Source organism: Engystomops pustulosus, chromosome 9 (assembly GCF_040894005.1).
Source record: "Engystomops pustulosus chromosome 9, aEngPut4.maternal, whole genome shotgun sequence".
NCBI classification, from domain to species: domain Eukaryota; kingdom Metazoa; phylum Chordata; class Amphibia; order Anura; family Leptodactylidae; genus Engystomops; species Engystomops pustulosus.
The window spans coordinates 41,856,141-41,880,043 of record NC_092419.1 but is presented as its reverse complement, the minus strand read 5'-3'; the positions used below and the strand labels follow the sequence as shown (position 1 = coordinate 41,880,043).

Genomic DNA, 23,903 nt, shown 5'->3' with positions numbered 1-23,903 from the left:
CACACAGGTGCACGGCTCGTTATATTACAGAAGGTAATGAGAGCTGTGTGTTATAATGAGCCGCGCACCATTGTGACCATGCTCAGATTTCTGTCCACTGGAAGTAAATAAAGAAGCTCTCTAAAGAATAACAGCAAGCAGAGATCTAGAAAACAATGAGAAATGGATACAGAAAGTATATTGGAAATTTGTATTATTTTTCATCATAAAAACAAATAGCATTAATTTGCTATTAAGTGGGAATACCCCTTTAATGAAGCGGCAGTATCCTGTTGCTCTATTCTTAATTGCTGAGCAAAGCACTCGCTATCTCAGAGAGAGTGAATGATGGAAAGAATGAACAAAGAATCTGCTTAATTTCCCTTGCATTCCCTTATTATTTCGGTATTTCTACTAATGAATTGCACATAGTACGACAGGGTAATATAAAGAAATATATGAACCTGGCTTTCCAGGCCAGAGAGAATTACATAAGAGCTTCGTACTGTTTCCCTCCATCATATGTGATTAACTGACCACTGAAAAAACCTGAAGTGTGAAAAAGCCCATTGAAAAGACTGGGTCAGTAAGACATCAGTGACAAATCACTGGGACCAGGAAGAGAAAACCAATCTGTATGTGTCCATAGGACAAAATGGGTTCATTGAAAAACACCAATTTGATTTCACCCTTACAGATTAGGAGATTTGCTCTGGACGGGTCCCATCTTAAATAATGACAATGATTATTTGAAATCCAACGTAAGAAACTTTGTGCTTCTACATATGGAAAAGCAGCAGGAGATTCATTACTAATAGCGATTTACCCCAACGCAGAAAATACAAGGAACTACATCTACAGTCTCCTCCGGCTGTTTGCATTAAAGCTATTATTTGCTGGTTTGTCTTCTTTGGGCCTTAAATCAAATACAAGACAAGCAGAATAAAAATGGAAAGGGAAGGGGGGGGGGGGTAGACAAAAAAAAAATCTAAAAAAAAACTTTCTTACTTTAACTACAGGTCCAGGACCCTGCTGATGTCTTTTTGGAAACTAATTGCAGCATTGTCTTTGTTATGTCTGTAATCATTCGGATAGAATCATTAGGAGGCCAGATAAAAGGGAAGAGGAGAAGCTGCCTACAGAGAATACAACTGCAATCCCTGTTACAGAAAGAAGATTCATCAGCCATTACAGTGACACCAAGAAAGGAAATCTACCATAATAAACCAGGAACACTTACTCATAGATCCAGGCACCTTGTTTCTGGTAATCTTCTCATACTTGGCCGCCATCCTTCCAAACATCAATTGTTCAAATTATGCTAATGAGCCTGAAGAGCTCTGGTGGGCATTACCAGAGCCCCTCTGTGCTCTTGCTTCACAGGATCTTACAATATGAGGAGCACTTACCCCTCCCACTGTAAGATCACAACTGGCAGTCCGAGGGCAAAGGGTTTGAAGTTGCCTTTGAAGTTACAGCATGGAGGATTTCTGGTAACATCCCCCCCCCCCCCCTCGCTTAAGAGCCCTTCTGCCTCATTAGGATTTGTCCTTTAAATATCCTTTGGCTTATGCAAATTTAATATTTGAAGGTGATGTATTGAGAGCAGGAATATGGACAACCATAAAGTATCTGAACAACTTCGACAAGGACCAGTACAGTAATGAGCACTGGATCTTCAGGTCTATGATCCTATTTTCAGTGGTCCAAGAAATTTCTGCACTATTGAAATAGAGTATATGACTCCTCCATTGGTTATCACTCTAAACGATACCGTCAACATAAGGATAAATACGTTAGTTACATTACTCTTACCTCGCCGCGACTCGGGAAGATTGAGGCAACTATACATCTGTATCCGGGTGGTGGTCCATGGACATACAGCGATTGGTGTAAAGGGTCTATCCATGACAGAGCACTATGACGGATATCGCTCCCCTGCCTGAATCCTATTATAACCAGATTTGGGTTCTGGCCAATTTGTAAGACCCAGAAAACATGCAGCCGCTATAGCTCTTATAGATCTGCTCTTAAATAGGAAACAATATTCGTAGTCTTTGTGCGGGGAAGTGTCATTTTGCATATATTCGAGGTCACAATTTCGCAGTGTTGGGGAATAACAAAACGCCAATATTAAAAGTGCGCACATCTCTGCTTTTAACTTCAAACAGTGACCTTCCAGGTTGCTAGGCAACATCAAACCTACTCAGCTAAAAATATGATTGAGTAAAATGGATGGAAAAGCATTAAATACACAGTTTGGCGAGGTAGACCTGTCATTAGTAGAGAGGGAGGCTGGAGGTGTATGAAAACAGATGAATTACCGTCTGCAGCCCCCCGCCTCCTCCACCATCAGCAGAAGACTCCCGATACTGGTCACAGAAAGGTAAGGAAACATGGGGGGGGGGGGATTCCTGGTGCATGGCCCCTCACACTACCTCCAAGAGTAGGGGGCAGTGTCCTGGCAGAGAACTGACCCCCCACATGCCGGGCGCAAGGTATCAGGAAGCTGGAGCTTATATCCAGCGTGCGGGAGGGGCAGGGTTAACATCAAACATTGGTGGACCTTGCCACTCCGCCCCCTATAGTCAGCCATCTTCACAGTGGATCTCATCTTAAACTTAAAGGGGTTGTACCCCATCGTAGCTCGAGCTGAAGAGAGCACAAACATCTGTATGGCGCCAGTTGATATTGAAAAGCGCCAATGGCTGGGTTATTAATCTCTAGCTACTACGGGGGTAAAACAGATCCCAATTCTTGTGATCTATGGAGGGCCAATTACTGAAACCCCCATGGATCAGCAAGTTAGATAATTAGGGGCTAATTAGTATGTTGCTGAAAATCCTCTTTCAGCAATATCTTAAAAGCCCCACACAATGATAGGATTCTTACCAGATTCTTCCCTGTGTCCTCAAAGTATTCCAATACAGTTTAAATCTATGGAATACGTCCTTCCCCTTCATACACCGCACCGTAAACTAGAGGTGACACACTTTGAGGCCCTAAACATTACAATTTTCTCCTTTGGATACAGGGCGGCATTGGAGATGCAGTAGTATCAGAGAAAGCATTAAATGTTGTGGTGCCGAGAGAGCCAGGGCGCAAGTTCTAACAATCATTGGGGGTCTCTGAGCTTGGACTCTTAATCCTCTTACACTGACATATTGTTGCCCAAGTTGTAGCCTGGGTGAGCATACAGTCACACGCTGGAGAGAGGAGGGGTGAGCGCTGCCGCCCGGCTGTACATACGGGAAAAGAGTGCATGCTCTGTCTTTCCCGTCAGTTGTTATGGTAACACGTGCGCCCACCATACCATGTCCGGGTGCCATAGGCGTTTAAGGAGACCGATATCCATCTGGAAACTGTGCGGCCGGATATCAGTCACATGAACAGCCTTAGGATAGGTCCACACGCTAAATATTATAGAGGCTTTCTGCAGGCTAAAGTATCAGAATTATAGAACCTCTTAATTATTGTACAGTGCCTGGCAATGGCGGAGCACAAACCACTAGTCCGAATACATAGCCCTCTTCGCTTTGTGTACAGGTGGAGCCCTTCCCATTAGATTTATAAATATATCCCAAGTGCTTTGCATCGCTAACACAAGCCAGAACTGCAGAACCTCCTCCATGATACCAAACATTCTCGACTTCCAAATACCAAATAGATCCTTGTTCTACAGAACTTACCCAGAATATGACGCTACACTGTGAATCCACATAGATTTCCCTTTATATACAAGGAAGGGAAGGAAACATTGAAACGGTGAAATAAAAATTCATGTTTTTTTTTTAGGTAAAAACACTATACAAATACATACTTAGGTGTGACATGATACCTTCCATTCATTGTTCGGTAAGCTTTACACAGCATCGGGTGCACTGTACTTATATTAAATAGGTGCATTATGGAATTTACATTACATTACATTGTCATACGATAATAAAAATAGCATCTCTTCCAGGCCTGGATCCCTTCATCGAGATATCATAAAACTAGCTGCGTGTGAAATGTCCGACACGACAATAACTGGCCAGATATTACATCAGCTTCATACAATATAAAATAAAATGGATGTAGGAGTCGGGGAGGACGACTATAGACAAGTAACACTGAGTACAGTAAACACGACCCACTGTAACAGCTGCTCAGCACTGGAGTGTGCCGCCTGTAAACATCATCATATCTACAAATCCCCAATCTCGGAATGGCTTCCAGCATAGGATCCCGATGTGTCCCCAAGAAGCCGGTCATGTGTGTATATACAGAAAAAACAAAAGCCCTGAAAAAATAATTGCACTGATGCCTTGGTGCACACGTTGGCGGGCACTTGGCGCGTCTCAGACAGCCGTGTGGACAGGAGTGGCGGAATGTGATGGGGAAGATCCTCGGTCAGATGAAGACGACACAGATCTGGTTGCCGCTTCGCGCTGGAGTTCTTCCACTTTCTTCTGTAGCTCAGCTCGAATAGCCAACAGGTCCTTAAGGTTCTGATGAATTGGCATCTAAGAAAACAAAAAGATTATATGATGAACAGGTAGGGGGAGATTTATCATAAAGTGTCTGAGGTAAAACTGTTCCTGCTGCCCATAGAAACCAATCAGAACTCAGCTTTAATCATATAAACAGCTGTGGAAAAATTAAAGCTGAGCTCTGATTGGTTGGAACAGTTCTGCTCTAAGAGACTTCTGATAAATCTCTGTAAAGTCTAAACAATATAATATTTGTATTGGATTACGGCTCCGGTGATCACATTGTTCACCAAAGTTCCCACCAATGCACCAAAGTCCAGCCATATTCCCGGGGTGTGACACTATGGGGGAGATTCATCACTTTTCTACTGTAGAAGTAGTGAAATAAACACAAATTTTTGTGCAGTGCAAGAATTTGCAATTAAAATAGCGAATATGCCACCTCCACGCCATGTGGGTGTGAGGGGGCGTGGCAGGCGGTGGAGGGGGGGGGGGGGCGCCCTGCATTCTTTTGAAGAACCAGCAAACTTTTGTTCATTGGCTTTTACACAAGTCGGACCTGGCGTAGTTTTGTTCGCTGCTCGCACTCCGTTTACATGAAGAGGTCTATGCCTCTTGGTGTATCCGTCACAACAAAGGGGCCGGCATATGATAAATCTCTCTCTACATCACTGATGGGCAAGACCCCAATGACTTTACAGGTCTCTACCCAACCGAATGACATATTCAGAGGCGCTTTTCCTGACAGCATACATCAGGGAGCGTATTCCTGTCTTGGTAAACGCACGCTTGATTTATGGCGTTCAACATCAAAAGGGAAGATGCCAAATATATACCAAATCATGGAGGAAGACACTAGACCAAAGAGATTGCCCCTTACCTGCAGCAACATGGTAGGACGGATTAGAAGATCTCAGAGGAAGACCACCACCAGATCAGGTGCTTATACCTCTTCAATTTAAAAGAAATCTACCATCAAAAATCCAGCATGATAAACCATGGACACTCTGGTAATCTTATATTTGTTATCCATGGCCACCATTCTTCTAAAATCAACTTTTAAAATTATGCTAATTAACCTATAGGTCTCCTGGGGGTTTACTGGAGCCCCTCCATACTGCAGCTGCACAGGCTGTTACACTGTCCGCCTCCCCTCCCTCTGCCTCCTCAGCACTTCTCCCATCCCTCTGCCTGATGTAATTAGCACAGTGTGGGAAAGGAAGTTTTCTTGCACAGTGTAACAGGCTGTGAATCTGCAGCATGGTGGGTCTCTGGTAATGCTCCTCAGAGCCATTCGGACTCATTAGCAGAACTTGAAAAGTTGATTTTAGAAAAAATGAGGCCACGGATAACAAATATACGAATATTACCACAGTCACAGTGTCTGGAACTACGAGTAAGTGTCCCTGGTTTAACATGCTGAATTTTAATGGTTTCCTTTAAAGAGAACCCGTCAGGCAAATTAACCCCCTAAACTAAATATATTTTCATAAACTTTCATTAGAAAGCATTGCCTCTATCCCTTCATTGTCCCTCTACATGCCTGTAAACTTAAGCAATGAGGTCCTAAAGCTGTATGCAAATGACCTGTGAGATGTCCAATGAGTCATTAGCATATTCAAGCTGTCCAGCTTATTCATGAGTGGGATGCACAGCCACACCCCCAGTATTTGACTGACAGCCTGTATAATGGTGTGACACTGCTGGTGCTGGCTGCCTCCATGTGCTTCCTGGTGCTGGCGCACCCTGCATCCTGTGTACGAGATACTCCTATACACGTGACTGACAGCCTGTATAATGATGTGAGGTATAATGGTGTAATGGCTCCTCCATGTGCTTCCTGGTGCTGGCGCCCCCTGCATCCTGTGTATGAGATACTCCTATACATGTGATAGACAGCCTGTATAATGATGTAATGTCTCCTCCATGTGCTTCCTGGTGCTGGCGCACCCTGCATCCTGTGTATGAGATACTCCTATACACGTGACTGACAGCCTGTATAATGATGTGAGGTATAATGGTGTAATGGCTCCTCCATGTGCTTCCTGGTGCTGGCGCCCCCTGCATCCTGTGTATGAGATACTCCTATACATGTGATAGACAGCCTGTATAATGATGTAATGTCTCCTCCATGTGCTTCCTGGTGCTGGGGCACCCTGCATCCTGTGTATGAGATACTCCTATACACGTGACTGACAGCCTGTATAATGATGTGAGGTATAATGGCTTCTCCATGTGCTTCCTGTTGCTGGTGCCCCCTGCAGCCTGTGTGTATGAGATACTCCTATACACGTGACTGACAGCCTGTATAATGATGTGAGGTATAATGGTGTAATGGCTCCTCCATGTGCTTCCTGGTGCTGGCGCCCCCTGCATCCTGTGTATGAGATACTCCTATACATGTGATTGACAGCCTGTATAATGATGTAATGTCTCCTCCATGTGCTTCCTGGTGCTGGCGCCCCCTGCAGCCTGTGTATGAGATACTCCTATACACGTGACTGACAGCCTGTATAATGATGTGAGGTATAATGGCTCCTTCATGTGCTTCCTGGTGCTGATGCCCCCTGCAGCCTGTGTGTATGAGATACTCCTATACACATGACTGACAGCCTATATAATGATGTGAGGTATAATGGTGTAATAGCTCCTCCATGTGCTTCCTGGTGCTTGCGCCCCCTGCAGCCTGTGTGTGTATGAGATACTCCTATACACATGACTGACAGCCTGTATAATGATGTGAGGCTGTATAATGATGTGCTTCCTGGTGCTGGTGGCCACGCCCCCTGCAGCCTGTGTGTGTATTGGAGAGATACAACAGCTCCAGGATGCAGCCATGTCAGGTACTTGTGTAGCTGATGTCTATGTCTCTGTGTATTAGGAGGATGCAGCATATCAGCAGATGCAGCACAGACACTAGCAATGCTTTACTATACATTACACACAGACATGAGCAGGGGGAGGAGAGAGGAGGGGGAACAGGGGTGACATCACTGCCTCTGACCATGTGACCAGCCTCATTTACATGATAAAGAATAGATGATTTTACAATGAATAATGCATGAAATAACTAGATAAAGCCTGGGATGGATCCTTGTGAGCTGCTCCAACAGGTAGTGGTGACAGGACAAGTGACACAGACCTGATGACAGGAGTCAGCCATTCCTGCCCATAAAATGGCTGCAGATGAAGGCTCATGTGATCTTATCTATCCTTGAGCAACCACCCTGCCAGGACCTTAATCTTATATTCATGAACACTAGAAGGTCCTGGCCGGGCTCATAGACAGATAGGTCCTCCATCTGCGGCCATTTTATGGGCAGAAATGTCCGGCTGATGATATGTGAAGCCTCCTATCTTTTACCTTGAGAAAGCGGAACAGAACCTTTAATAGCTGTATATTGGTAAATGACCAAATATCCTCCCTTCACACATTACGAAAACATGAGGGAAAACGGCCAACCCCTTTTACTACCCAGTAAAGAAGGATAGTATGTTGTCTCCTTGAGGTCAGTAAGGTGGAGTAGAAATCCATATATACGCGTCGCAATATCCGTAATAAAGCAGTGAGAATCGTATTGAGTACACGTTACTATCATACTTATAGGGAATCTGCACAGTCCTGCCTACAGACGTCGCGCTTTCCTTTGCAGCGCATAAGATCAGTAAATCGTATAGTCTTATGCGCTGTACAGACGTACAATACATCTGCTACTCCCATGGAAGATACAAGAGCTCACGTACGTGTACGGCATCCATCAACATGGCTGTGCTCCGGCGTCATCCTGCAGATTTTGTATAGGTGTGTGTGTGTTTCTATATTCTGTATTATGTTATAGATTTTTCACACAGAAAGTCAGCACAGAACGTCCCTATGCAAGGTATCATGTGCAAATGGCCCAACACATACTAGTAAGTTCACTGCCCGGCCTGGGGCCCCTGCTGCCAGGGACTGCCCGGCCTGGGGCCCCTGCTGCCAGGGACTGCCCGGCCTGGGGCCCCTGCTGCCAGGGACTGCCCGGCCTGGGGCCCCTGCTGCCAGGGACTGCCCGGCCTGGGGCCCCTGCTGCCAGGGACTGCCCGGCCTGGGGCCCCTGCTGCCAGGGACTGCCCGGCCTGGGGCCCCTGCTGCCAGGGACTGCCCGGCCTGGGGCCCCTGCTGCCAGGGACTGCCCGGCCTGGGGCCCCTGCTGCCAGGGACTGCCCGGCCTGGGGCCCCTGCTGCCAGGGACTGCCCGGCCTGGGGCCCCTGCTGCCAGGGACTGCCCGGCCTGGGGCCCCTGCTGCCAGGGACTGCCCGGCCTGGGGCCCCTGCTGCCAGGGACTGCCCGGCCTGGGGCCCCTGCTGCCAGGGACTGCCCGGCCTGGGGCCCCTGCTGCCAGGGACTGCCCGGCCTGGGGCCCCTGCTGCCAGGGACTGCCCGGCCTGGGGCCCCTGCTGCCAGGGACTGCCCGGCCTGGGGCCCCTGCTGCCAGGGACTGCCCGGCCTGGGGCCCCTGCTGCCAGGGACTGCCCGGCCTGGGGCCCCTGCTGCCAGGGACTGCCCGGCCTGGGGCCCCTGCTGCCAGGGACTGCCCGGCCTGGGGCCCCTGCTGCCAGGGACTGCCCGGCCTGGGGCCCCTGCTGCCAGGGACTGCCCGGCCTGGGGCCCCTGCTGCCAGGGACTGCCCGGCCTGGGGCCCCTGCTGCCATGGACTGCCCGGCCTGGGGCCCCTGCTGCCATGGACTGCCCGGCCTGGGGCCCCTGCTGCCATGGACTGCCCGGCCTGGGGCCCCTGCTGCCATGGACTGCCCGGCCTGGGGCCCCTGCTGCCATGGACTATTGTTTGAAGGAAATATTTGGTTATCCAGGGTGATATTTAGTGGTGTTTTGTACTGTACTGTGGTATGGCTGGGCACCCTCTGATTAAGACTTTGCTCTGCTGTGGACAGAAAGACAGACAGCCAATCACTAGTCAGTACTGAGAAAAAGGATGAAGATGATGATGACGATGCAAGCACATAATAGCTCCCCGGTAGCAGCGCTACAGGTAATGGGCTGTATGAGGTCACATTAGATTGTTCTGGTTTGGTGTAGGACTATTGTAATGGAGGATAGCGCTTCCTGTGATCACATCTGTGTATGTATCTAGACGCTCCCAATTGCTTGTCACCCATACCAGTTGCTAGGCAACATCAATACACCAAGGAAGAGCGATGAGTAGATAAACATGAATCCTGCACCAACGTGTAATACTGAATAAATAGCTAGCGCTAATTATAAGTGACGAGCAATATTTTCTATTTTAGACAATTCATCAATGTCTGGGGAGAGGGGGGGGCTTTATATAAACCAAGGACCTGAGTGTTCCGATTAAACAGGGATGGGGGCAGGAGATTGTAGGTCCTACAAGGTCTTCTGCACAATGGCTTCTCCTATTCACCGGGTGTCTGGCTGTATAATGTGCTGCACATTACTCACTCAAGGACGCGCATTACCTTGAACGCTGTTAAGTGATGAATCTATTTGTTCTTGCTGAATGAGTCTGTTTTTTTTATCTTCTGTTGCGACAGGGAGTCTTCATAGAAAATGTGTTTTAATGCCTCTGTGTGATCTCCGTCAAATCGAGCCGCCGTTTATTCCTATTTATCTGCAAAAACACATTTCCTTCAAGACTTTCTCTTTTTTTTCAGTTTTTTTTTTCTGCCTTGTTTCCCTTCATCATGAACTAGAACGCGATCTGCCTGGGTCTAAACAAGACAGGCCTGACAATTAGATGTTCTGGCAGTGAAAGGCGTTATTTAGCCATTAGGAAAGCGACATTGGAGACAATTAACATGGCGCTGCAGTGATCCCCAGCCCCGCCAGGCTAAGCCTTTGTCACATCCATCTATACTTTATAATAACTCCCAGCTGTAATTATCCCTGTTATCAGAATATTCTACCCGTCACACAGAGCCTCCATCATGTCAGGCTAATGACTCGTCACCGCACAAGGTTTTATATTACACAAAAGCAAAAATCAGGGGAAATAAAAGGTAAGGATAAAGTAGTTTCCACCACCTATAGAAAAGTTACATTAAATGTAAGTAATAAGATATTTGAATCCCAAAAACCACCCCTGGAAAATAAAACTCATCCCACAGTGGTCAGGATTTTCTGATCTCATCTGCCTGATCTTCCTTCTAAAATCAACTTTTAAAATGATGCCAATAATCCAGAAAGGGCGGGGCTTTACCGGAGCCCCTCAATGGTGCAGCAAGACATGATGTGATGCTGTCCCCCCTCCCCTCTGTCTGATATAATCCAACACAGTGGGGCTTATTTACTTAGGTCCCGCAGCTGCATGTCCATCAGGTTTTCCGATGTTTTCAGGGATCGCACTGGGGATTGTGTCGAAAATCAGGGGGGTGGGCTGTCGGAATATCCACTTTGTCAGTGGATCACGGAAGGCATAGAATTCTATGGGTTTAAAAAAATATTTTTTGGTTGCTGATGAGACCGGGGAACCGGGTGTGACGTCTTCATAACCAATTCAGTTTTTTTTTGTGGATATGACAAAAAAAAAAAAAAAAAAAAGAATAATGGAAGCATGACGGACTTAAAACTTAGGAAGACAAAAACGGAATCGAAATGGCCCCGTTGTCAATGGACATTGACTAACCCGCCTGTGTGAATCTGCCCAGCGTCCACTGAGCTGAGATACAGGAACCTGATAAAGTGTCTAAGCATTTCCTATCACCCCAGAGATTTATGAAAAGAGCCAATCATTCACCTCCTTCACAGTGCATTCATTTATGCTGCTCACTACAGGAAAAATGAGCAGCAAAAAGGCCCCCCCCCCCACACTTTTTTTTTTTTTAAATAAAGTCTTTATTTGGTTTTTCATTTTTCACAAAAAGAAGACCATACAACAAAAGGTACATCATCAAAAGGCGCCGTTTTACGTAAAGGGAACCTGTCACCTAGGCTTAGCCTCACAAACCACAAGTAGTAGCTTATTCTTTACCTTAATAATGTCTGCACCATTCTTAAAAAAAAAAAATTCACCGGTATCCCTCCTCTCATATGGCCAAGATAGAGTCAAGGAGGTAGTCAATGCAGTCAAGCTCCCTCCTCCTCCTGGCGTGCTGCTTGGCAACAACGTCCCTCAGCGCCAATATCACTCTCTGCATCTTCAGAATTCCCACGTATGCGCCGTGCACATGTCTGGCTCTACAGGCGCACCTTACATGTGAGCTAGTTCAAGCGTGCACGCTCACACCGCCTAGGAGCATCAGACCAACAAGCAGCACACCTGGAGACGTGCAGGGGAGCACCACGATCACAGGTGCGACGCACATCTGCGGGAATTCACAAAATCCGTCTTGTGTTCTGCTTATAGTGTGCTAGAAATTACAGGTCATTCTGTGCTCTACAAAAATCATAAACCCCCCCTAATGTATAATTAAACTGCATAGACACAACCACAATCCCTCCCCCACAGGAATCAAAATTGCCATTGTCCGAAACCCTCTGTGCAATGCTGTGCTGAGGCATCATGGGACTGATAGCAGGAACACAGAAAATGTTTCATCTAAAAAGCAAGATGTCTGATCAGGATGGACTGGGGGGGGGGGGGGACGTGTGAAAAACAATTGGATCTCAGCAGACATGTGATCAATAAACATAACAAGAAGGACTACAGTCCAAAGCAATCGAATGGTGCATAGTTATCAATCCTCTGTCTGCAAACAATCTCGTCTTCTTGTCACTTTCTATATTTTCAATACAGTAAATAGCCACTTAACTCTCTTTAAATCTTAGCTTTGTTTTCCGATTCCCCGGCATGGATGACATAGGTAGGCAATGAGCGGGGATATAGAAAGCAGGTATTATTATTATTATTCTATTATTCCAATAACATTACTCTGCACCTATCAGACGGCTGTTCGTCACTTCTAACGTCTCGGCTTTGTTGCGGCTGCTGGGAGTCTAGACAATACATCTATTCAATAACGGCTGCATACACTACGCACCCAAAGTTTGGAGTCATGGAGAAATTTTTTATATAAAAAGAGATGCCATGGTTAAAGTAAAATTTCAATGAATGAAAATATCTCATCCTATTAACACCAGTGCATTTTTCCATTTCTAATTCTTTTTTACTCTGCACCTTTTAAGACTTATTTTTCCATATACAAAGCCGTATGAAGCTGAACACATTGTAGATCCTAGTGAAAAATCCACATGTGGAGCGATTAACAAAACAAAAAAAAAAAACCACACAACACACAGTTGTAATAATTTCTTATGACTATTGTATTCACGGCTTTCAATTTGTGGTCAATATGACACTTCCCCTTTATTGTTTGGGTTAGTAAGATCACAGCGATATTATATAGTTTGTTCTGTTTTATTACTTTTTAAAAAAAATGAAAATCTAAGGGGAAAAAAAAAATACACCAATACATTTTTTTTACTTTGGTGTCATATTATGCACTACAGTACAGTACAGAAATAAATACCACCGAAGCAACAGATTACTGCACTCAGAGCAGACAAAATAGTGCCGGAGACCCCCAGAGCAGACAAAATAGCGCCGGAGACCCCCCAGAGCAAACACTAATACCAGAGACCCCCCAGAGCAAACACTAATACCAGAGACCCCCAGAGCAAACACTAATACCAGAGACCCCCAGAGCAAACACTAATACCAGAGACCCCCAGAGCAAACACTAATACCAGAGACCCCCAGAGCAAACACTAATACCAGAGACCCCCAGAGCAAACACTAATACCAGAGACCCCCAGAGCAAACACTAATACCAGAGACCCCCAGAGCAAACACTAATACCAGAGACCCCCAGAGCAGACACTAATACCAGAGACCCCCAGAGCAGACACTAATACCAGAGACCCCCAGAGCAGACACTAATACCAGAGACCCCCCAGAGCAGACACTAATACCAGAGACCCCCCAGAGCAGACACTAATACCAGAGACCCCCCAGAGCAGACACTAATACCAGAGACCCCCCAGAGCAGACACTAATACCAGAGACCCCCCAGAGCAGACACTAATACCGGAGACCCCCCAGAGCAGACAAAATAGTGCCGGAGACCCCCCAGAGCAGACAAAATAGTGCCGGAGACCCCCCCAGAGCAGACAAAATAGTGCCGGAGACCCCCCCAGAGCAGACAAAATAGTGCCGGAGACCTCCCCAGAGCAGACAAAATAGTGCCGGAGACCCCCCCAGAGCAGACAAAATAGTGCCGGAGACCCCCCAGAGCAGACAAAATAGTGCCGGAGACCCCCCAGAGCAGACAAAATAGTGCCGGAGACCCCCCCAGAGCAGACAAAATAGTGCCGGAGACCCCCCCAGAGCAGACAAAATAGTGCCGGAGACCTCCCCAGAGCAGACAAAATAGTGCCGGAGACCCCCCAGAGCAGACAAAATAGTGCCGGAGACCCCCCAGAGCAGACAAAATAGTGCCGGAGACCCCCCAGAGCAGACAAAATAGTGCCGGAGACCCCCCCCAGAGCAGACAAAATAGCGCCGGAGACCCCCTAGAGCAGATACTAATACCAGAGACCCCCAGAGCAAACACTAATACCAGAGACCCCCAGAGCAAACACTAATACCAGAGACCCCCAGAGCAAACACTAATACCAGAGACCCCCAGAGCAAACACTAATACCAGAGACCCCCAGAGCAAACACTAATACCAGAGACCCCCAGAGCAGACACTAATACCAGAGACCCCCAGAGCAAACACTAATACCAGAGACCCCCAGAGCAGACACTAATACCAGAGACCCCCAGATCAAACACTAATACCAGAGACCCCCAGATCAAACACTAATACCAGAGACCCCCAGATCAAACACTAATACCAGAGACCCCCAGAGCAAACACTAATACCAGAGACCCCCAGAGCAAACACTAATACCAGAGACCCCCAGAGCAGACACTAATACCAGAGACCCCCAGAGCAGACACTAATACCAGAGACCCCCAGAGCAAACACTAATACCAGAGACCCCCAGAGCAAACACTAATACCAGAGACCCCCAGAGCAAACACTAATACCAGAGACCCCCAGAGCAAACACTAATACCAGAGACCCCCAGATCAAACACTAATACCAGAGACCCCCAGATCAAACACTAATACCAGAGACCCCCAGATCAAACACTAATACCAGAGACCCCCAGATTAAACACTAATACCAGAGACCCCCAGAGCAAACACTAATACCAGAGACCCCCAGAGCAAACACTAATACCAGAGACCCCCAGAGCAAACACTAATACCAGAGACCCCCAGAGCAAACACTAATACCAGAGACCCCCAGATCAAACACTAATACCAGAGACCCCCAGATTAAACACTAATACCAGAGACCCCCAGAGCAAACACTAATACCAGAGACCCCCAGAGCAAACACTAATACCAGAGACCCCCAGAGCAAACACTAATACCAGAGACCCCCAGAGCAGACACTAATACCAGAGACCCCCAGAGCAGACACTAATACCAGAGACCCCCAGATCAAACACTAATACCAGAGACCCCCAGATCAAACACTAATACCAGAGACCCCCAGATTAAACACTAATACCAGAGACCCCCAGATTAAACACTAATACCAGAGACCCCCAGAGCAAACACTAATACCAGAGACCCCCAGAGCAAACACTAATACCAGAGACCCCCAGAGCAAACACTAATACCAGAGACCCCCAGAGCAAACACTAATACCAGAGACCCCCAGAGCAAACACTAATACCAGAGACCCCCAGAGCAAACACTAATACCAGAGACCCCCAGAGCAAACACTAATACCAGAGACCCTCAGAGCAAACACTAATACCAGAGACCCCCACAGGATAGACAAAAAAAAAAAAATTACGGAGCAGCAGGAGAGGACCCGGGAGCAGTGAACTTCTCAGCTGCACTCATCGCTACCCGGCCTCCTGCACCAATATCACTTCCATCAGTTCATGTTCCATCAGTTATGGAAGTGCTCATTGTACTCTGACAGTCAGCAGGGTCCAGACCACTACTCAAGCCTTGCCAGGCTGCATGTGGCCTGTTGATGCGGGTTGTGCGCCCCTGATCCATCTATTAGTTGAGATAAATGTGGCTGCACATTATGCACATGCTCAGGAGTAAAGCTCATCTGCTATTATCTGAGGAATAAAGCAATGAAAAGGAAAACCAGCTAGAGTGACCAGGAAAACAAGACTTTGGAGTCGGAACCATTTTGGTGGAGCTAGTGTCAGAATCAAAGTTCGGGAAATTGAGTATTGAGAGTTGGAGGTTTGGCTTACAGAGTCCACAGCCCTGGCAAAAGGGGAGAAAGCTGGGTCATCAAACAGCAGCAACAACAGGTCTGGTGTATGGGCACTGCCCCCACCTATAGGGAACCAGACATGAGAAGTGGTGTCCTGGCCAAGTACGGGGGAGCTAGCTATCCATGGGAGGGACGGCAGGGTCAGCAAGCTCATGTCCTTCTCAATATGAACCCATGGTTTATCCCCGAGGAACTGAAGCAGCTGATACTTACATAAAGCTTCTGCTCGTGAAATTTCTGCCTGAGTCAGGACGCTAAGCTGAATACAGACTCGGCTGCCTCACACAAGCCCCGATAGCTCGGTATATTCACAAATATAGGATAACAGGGCGTCCATCTCTATAGCCTTACTGCACCCCAACCATCGGATACATGAATTGTTCTATTTCACAAGATCAGAGCTCCATGGAAGGACTTAGTCCACTTAGGTTAATTCCAAGGTATTTGGGAATATGTTTCTAAATGTTTTGTTCCTTACAGACATTAAAGCATAGAGGGCAGGGAAAAATCTTCCCATAGATTATAGGATTGTCTACACCAGGTCGGAGGTATTTATAAGGGAATACCATGTACAAATATGGCTGAGCACAATGTACGGAGCTGGACGTATAGTTACACACCTGAGGTCTGGTCCTTGGATTCCACCTAATGTAATAATTCACCCAGAGTTCCAAGTGGCTGAGACTGGCGACCGGATACAGCACATGGTGCTCATAATTCACATAGAAAGGATTTGTAAACTCATCCACATGGCTATTAATGTACGACCATAGGGATATAGTCTTTGTCTGCACCTCCTAGATGGGAAAACACAAGACACCGTTACACATTGCTATTCTGCATCTACGTAATACAGGGCAAACGTAACACAACATAAATGTCTTTCTAGAAAGCACCTCCCTGAATACTAAGACACTGCTGAAGGTTTCCATCTATCTCAGCAGAGCTGCAAGGAGGCAGTGCTTTACGTCCCATATTCTGGGAAGACGCGCGGAATAACAATGACTGTGCCCAGGATTAATGGAAGTAATACTAGAGCGCCATCTGGTGGTCACCACTGGGGTGTACAATGGAAAGCTGATTTCTGTGATATGCAATTTAATGGTCTCCTAATTACTTCCTTATTTGTATAGCGCACACAGATCTTGCCAAATCAGTCCCTGTCCCCATGGGGCTAACAATCTAATCAACCTACCGGTATGTTTTGGAGTGTGAGAGGAAACCCACGCAAACACAGAGAGAACATACAAACTCTTTGCAAATGCTGACCAGGATGGGACTTGAAACCAGGCCCCCAGCACTGCAAGGCTGTAGTGCTAACCACTAAGCCACCGTGCTGCTCCATGATTTGCTTCTGATTTCTATACACATTCAAGACATTTGAGATCTGTGACAAGTAAGTAATAGTTTGTACGAAGAAGCAATGAGAAACTATGGGCCGAATACTATATCCAATATAGAACCATTTCCGGTCACTTACCTCTTTAACCCTCTGCTGCTCGCTATTGTATAAAAATGTGCCAAACAGACAGCTGTAGAGATGGTCCAGAATGGTGATCAGGAAAAGCTCATTAAATTCAAAGGCTGCAGGAAACTAAAGCAACAAACAAAAAAAAAAAACCCCAAGATGATTAGGTTTATATTCCTTATTACCGGATCAGGCAGGACAATTTTGGGATCATATGAATGGCACATATCTACAGTACCCACTACCAGAATGGGGGACCACAGGTCGTCCTAGGCTGACCAGTATTGCAGACTTCCATAGTCTTGTCCAATATTATAACCTCAATATAATCATACAGAGATGCTATACAGCAGCCAGATGGACTATAGGGTCTAATGAATAAAGATGTTCTTCCAGTGTCTGTGATTAGATATTTAAGGTCAGGGTGTAATCTCAATAATAAAACATCCCTTTAAGTAAGACTGACATTTGGGCGGACTACACAATACCATCAATAAGAAAAGATTTTACCTGATTTGTCATTTGCCATACACAGTCAATGAATTGAAGAAAAATTGGGGATCGGTCTGCATCAGCGTGATTGTCCTCCCCATGGCCCACTCTCTAAAAAGATAGGGAATTGATAGGAATCCATAGCAAATCAACATATCAGCGCTACAACGTTAACCAAAGTTGACCAGTACAGTAAAGTGCACACTTACCATAGTAAACCTATGGCCAAAGCTTATCCATTCTTTCTCAATGAGAACTTCAAACCCTTTGATAGTCCTATAGTAGCTGTCCAGCATCAGCATTGCCAGTGACGTCAGCTGCGCCGTCCGGTCCCAGCCGTCGCTGCAGTGAACAACTACAGAAGTCTTACTAGATTCAACCTTGTCTGCAATCCTCACAGACCCTGCCAGGAGCATCTGCAAGACCAAAAACACAAGACTCATGAACATCTACTAGTTAAGGGCTTATTCACACATTCGTAATGCGACAATTTGCAGCAAGATCACGGCCCCCATTGAGAACTATGCCCCCGGTGGTGCCTGAGCTGTGCAGCCACTCCGCAGCTGGTTGTCTTCCTATGGAGAGGGGAGGGGTGGGGAGCACTCACTTCTCCCTCCTCCTCCCAGCTGTGTGCTATGCCTGAGATCCGATCCGACACATAAGAACCTTCTAAATGCAGTGCTGTCCAAGAACAATCCTGACTATCTGATAACTAATGAAAGAAAGATCAGGCAGGTTGAAGTTTACATGTCTGATCATCTTGTTCCCTTTGGTGATAGAGGCTTCTTCCAACAGCTCCTATCCATGTCTCCATGCAGAGTACATGAAAGATCATCTAAGCACAGTGTGCATGTGTATGATGGGGATAGGGGGAAATAGCCATGGGACATCTGATGGCTACTGAAGGTGTATGGCCACCTCCATCATCTATAAAGTACAACTATTATAATCTGAATCAGTGACTGTATAAAGCACTCCTGCACTGCACACTGTAGCAGAACCTAGAGTGAAATGATCCTTGAATCCATTGCATTACTGAGAGCCTTACCCTTATATACTCCAGCCAGTGTGTCCCATCCACATTTGTCAGCCAATGAGCCTCATCAATAGACGGATAAACTATCTCCTTCAATTTACGCAGCGATTCCCTCATTACATGGATGTTGTGAATCTCCAGGAAGATGAGCTCGGCATTGGGATAAGCCGTTTCACTCTCGTATCCTCCTCCTTTAGCCTGAAAAATATAAATGAAAACCTAAACTCAAAAAACTCAACAGGGCAGAGATGTCTAAAGCTGAAGCGCTACAAACTTGTCATATAAAGTTCTGTAAAAGGTTAATACGTCCAATCCAAACTATAAGACAGGACTAGGAACCCACAGGGAAAGGGTAAAACAGTAAATGCTCATACAAGTGATAGACTGAGGACTCTGAAGAACCACATATTTACAATTAGCAGTGACGAATTCACAATTATTCCTGGAAATCTAGCGATGGAAAGCACAAGATAAATTGTGTCAGCACCTTGTTAGTATCAGCAACACTGTTCTGTCTGGCATCAAATATGATCAGCTTATGGGACTGAGCGTTGGCGTCCATGATAGTCTGTAAGTACTTCTCATCTTCTTTACATCTCTTGTCATTGGGCCCCACCAAAGGCTGGCTGCAGCGGGTGATGGTCGCCTGGCTCTCTGGATGAATCCATGACAGAACCTGCAAATACGGAACAATAAATGATCTCCAGTGGAGAAATACCAGTGTTTCATTTAAAATCAAAAGAACAAATGTCAAATAACACATAAAGATAAATAGAAGGATAAAGTAGTGCCGCATGTTGTGCCAATTTGTCCAGTAAAATTTTGGGGTGAAACTGAAAGTGAACCCGTCACCAGGAAAGTAACTTTTAGCTGTGACAGGTTCCAATAGACTATGCAATGCAGATTTTAAAATACATTGTCAGCATTCTGAATCATTTCAGTACTTTACAAATAGTTTATTTTACATCACATTTTATACAAAATACCAGAAATCCCCATCTCACCGGAATACGGCCCTTGGCTCTGAACGCTCCCACTCTGGTCAGGTCATCATCCGCTACACTTGTGGGCACGACAAAAACTGCTGGGTAAGTATCACAGAGCTCGTAGGTGCTGTTGATCTTTGAGATTTTCCAGCTTTCATTGGGTAAACCCTAACAAGAGTCATGAAAAAAAAAAATATATATTAATAAGAAAATAGATTACAGGACAGAATTACAGCCATATAATACAATTGTGATAGAGTTTAGATTATTATATGTATATATACATACAAACACAATGCATATATACTGTTACACTTTCCCCTCCCCATACTGTACAAGCAGAATATTCACAGTGCAGCTTATAATACAGTATGAGTTCACAACATAAAAAAACACAAAACTAATTGATATGTAACCCAAAATGATTAAATATAAAATATGACCTTGCCCCACAAAAAATAAGCCCCCATATACAGTAGCAACATCAAGGAAAACATAAAAAAGTTATACCACTGTAAAGAGGATAAACAAATACACATAACAAAAATATATATTTTTTAAATATATAAAGTGAATGTAGTAAACCTTACATAAAAATAGCTAGTAATGTAATGGTTTAACACACAATAAAGAGTTGAAGGGGTTGTCCGCTCTCTGCAAATAATTAATAGTGATTGATGAACAATTCCACAATTTTCAAGTATGCTTTCTGTGTCAATTCCTCAAATTTTTCAGCAACTGCTTACTGACGTTCTACAGAAAACTTCATTTCTCATCTCCTGTGGATAATAACGGGTCCCTGGTCATGGGACATTACACAGGTGCATGGCTCGTTAGTAATCAGACCTGTGTGATATAACGAGCCGTGCACTTGTGTGACATGACATTACCAGGGATATAATGAGCCGTGCACTAGTGTGACATCACATGACCTGGTATACAACGAGCCGTGCACTAGTGCGACATCACATGACCTGGTATACAACGAGCCGTGCACTAGTGTGACATCACATGACCTGGTATACAACGAGCCGTGCACCTGTGTGACATGACATTACCAGGGATATAACAAGCCGTGCACTTGTGTGACATGACATAACCAGGGATATAACAAGCCGTGCACCTGTGTGACATAACATGACCAGGGATATAACAAGCCGTGCACTTATGTGACAAGACACGACCAGGGATATAATGAGCCGTGCACCTGTGTGACATCACATGACCAGGGATATAACAAGCCGTGCACCTGTGTGACATCACATGACCAGGGATACAATGAGCCGTGCACCTGTGTGACATCACATGACCAGGCATCGGTTTTTCATCTGTAGGAAGTAAGAAGGGGTGACGGTGCACATGTTAATGGCTTCACCTCCCTTAATAAGCCTCATGCAGTCCACCGGATGTTTTTTCCTGTTCTGTATGTACAGCTGTATTGTGGCCATAAATACAAGACATTTTTCATCAGTATGAGCAGGTATGCACCGTATCCGTATAAAATATGGTGGGCTGACAGAAAGTACTCTTTACTGGTTCTGGTCTCCCTGCATACTGCATGTATATACGGCAGCATACATGCACAACTGTATGAAGCACATATGCAACCTGTATTTTATATGTTTGCATAGACGTCTATGGGGTGTACAAAATGAAAATACTGGATATGATCTATATTGTTTTACGTTTCACTCCCAGTACGGTACGGTGGACAATATGGGCTTAAAATGCCTGGCTGTATTTCCCAATGTAATGAATGGAGCCGTATGCTACACGTATAAAAGGCCGTTTTAATATGTTCACAGGTACGGGGCCTCACTCTGTTGCACATACGTCCTAGGACTCCTTCCGACAGCCGGGCGAGCACACGTCAGCGCGCAGGAGAGATGAGCGCTACTTACCCCTCCCCTCTCCATAGAGCAGCACAGGGTTGGGGTCGTAACACAGTCATGGTGCGACAACGTGTGCTCACCGCATTGTGACCAGGCGCCATAGGCGTCAATGGGGACCGATATCTGGCCGCAAATATTGTACCCATTACATTCATGTGAATAAGCAGTACAGGATTGTAATAGGTGCCCTATATTCTGCATTGTGTATACTACCAATTACCAGCCATTAGACCTGTAGTTATAGATCAATGTGAGGACTGAGATATCCTGCACTGGCAGTTCACATGATATAGGAGCGCGTCTTCCCCTGGCGAGCTCATATACTGCTGACTCTGCCGAGACACGGATATGAATCAATGTGTCCTCAGTAAAGCGCTGCAGAATATGTCAGCGCAGTATAAATAAAGGATAAGGATCTTCACTGTATTTACTTCTCAGGGTCTCGCAGAGTTGTTCAACCACTCGGCAATGATGAGACTCCTCTCAGATGCATCTATAGTCTAGAACATTCCCAAGTGACCGCACCTGATGGACCAGACACCAGTGTAATAGTGGATCAGCCTTACAATAAGAGTGTCTTATGGTGATGGTTTTTGCTACGGTTTTAGAAGGAGGAGAAGGAGCTTGGGATCCGCAGCAGATAAATGATGACATGCTGCAGATCATAAATCTGTAGTTGAAAGTAGTATCGGCTGCAGATATTATTCTGCAGTATCTGTGGGTTTAAGGTGTTGTACAAAATTTAGCAGTTGTCCCCTACCCACCAGATAAAAGATAACAAGGTGATCGGGGAGGGTCTGATCGCTGGGACATTCACCAGAAATAGCCAAGTTCTTCCATCTCCGCTCATCCAACAGAACTGAGCCGCAGGGTGCATGCTCGGCCTGCCACTCCACCTAACAGTGAGAATGGGATTCCCATTGTCCAAATCGCTGGGGTCCCACCAGTTAGACCCACACTGATCACCCACAGTTATCCCCTGTGAAGGGGATAACCGCTTAACTTGGGACAACCCCTTTATATGACATCTACCACTAGGATGAAGGATTGTACGTACACCAAGCACACGACATACTGGTGTGTGCCCTCTCTGACTGGATCTGTTCTTCTTTTAGTATCTTATTCCCTGGTCTTTACAAAAAGAGGATTTAAAAATTATGCAAATTAAGCTAAGGGGCTCTGGGCTTCAAAGGTTTTAATGGAGCCTGGAGCCCTTTCAAAGCCTTTTATTATCAAAAACAAGAGCATAGGAAGTTAAAAGAAGAGACGATCCTGCCAGAGGGAGAACACAGGAGTGTGTCAGTGCGCTTGGTTTACAATCCTTCATCCTGGTGGTAGATGTCCTTTAAAGGACACCTGTCATCAGGTCTGTGTCACTAGTCCTGTCACTTCTACCTGTTGGAGCAGCTCACAAGGATCCCATCCCAGCCTTTATCTAGTTATTTCATACATTATTCATTGTAAAATCATCTATTCTTTATCATGTAAATGAGGCAGTGATGTCACCTCTGTTACCCCTCCCCTCTCCTCCCCCTGCTCATGTCTGTGTGTAATGTATAGTAAAGTATGGCTAGTGTGTGCGCTGCATCTGCTGACATGCTGCATCCTCCTAATATACAGGTGAGAGACACAAACATCAGCTGCACGTGTACCTGACATGTTCTGCTGTAACATGGCTGCCTGGAGCTGCTGTATCTCTCCTATACACACACACATGCACACACAGGCTGCAGGGGGCGCCAGCACCAGGAAGCACATCATTATACAGCCTCACATCATTATACAGGCTGTCAGTCATGCACTGGGGGTGTGGCTGTGCCTCCCACTCATGAATAGAGTGGACAGCTTGAATATGCTAATGCTTCATTGGACATTTCACAGGTCATTTGCATACAGCTTTAGGACCTCATTGCTTAGGGTTACAGGCATGTAGAGGGACAATGAAGGGATAGAGGCAATGCTCTCTAATGGCAGTTTATGAAAATATATTTAGTTTAGGGGGGTTATTTTGCATGATGGGTTCTCTTTAAGATACATATACACTGCTACAGTATTGCAAACACAGTGAAACCATGTGTATTACACTGCAGGGGTTAAAATGTAATGTATTATAACACCATACCTGTCTCTTGTATTCCACTGTGGGGTCGTAAACCTTCCAGCCATTCACCGAGAACTTTTCTTTATAACTGTAGGCAAAGAGCGGCTGGAAGAGAAGAGACTGTTCATGAAACTCATTTAACGGAATGATTAGGAAT

At 45.7% G+C, this 23,903-nt stretch overlaps 1 protein-coding gene across 6 annotated transcripts in view; it reads right to left on the bottom strand.

Annotated features, from left to right (window-relative positions):
* Window positions 1-3,740: 3,740 nt before the first annotated feature.
* The window catches only part of MTMR1 (myotubularin related protein 1), a 39,287-nt gene continuing 19,124 nt past the window's right edge, over window positions 3,741-23,903 (bottom strand). For all 6 annotated transcript variants that reach the window (XM_072124746.1, XM_072124747.1, XM_072124750.1 and 3 more), the window contains 9 exons: window positions 23,768-23,851; window positions 19,772-19,921; window positions 19,255-19,443; window positions 18,780-18,965; window positions 17,941-18,147; window positions 17,750-17,842; window positions 17,252-17,365; window positions 16,392-16,568; window positions 3,741-4,484 (listed from right to left, as the gene is read on the bottom strand). In XM_072124746.1, the coding sequence (XP_071980847.1) occupies window positions 4,320-4,484; window positions 16,392-16,568; window positions 17,252-17,365; window positions 17,750-17,842; window positions 17,941-18,147; window positions 18,780-18,965; window positions 19,255-19,443; window positions 19,772-19,921; window positions 23,768-23,851 (1,365 nt within the window). In that variant the 3' untranslated portion in view covers window positions 3,741-4,319. The remainder of the gene's footprint in view (window positions 4,485-16,391; window positions 16,569-17,251; window positions 17,366-17,749; window positions 17,843-17,940; window positions 18,148-18,779; window positions 18,966-19,254; window positions 19,444-19,771; window positions 19,922-23,767; window positions 23,852-23,903) is intronic.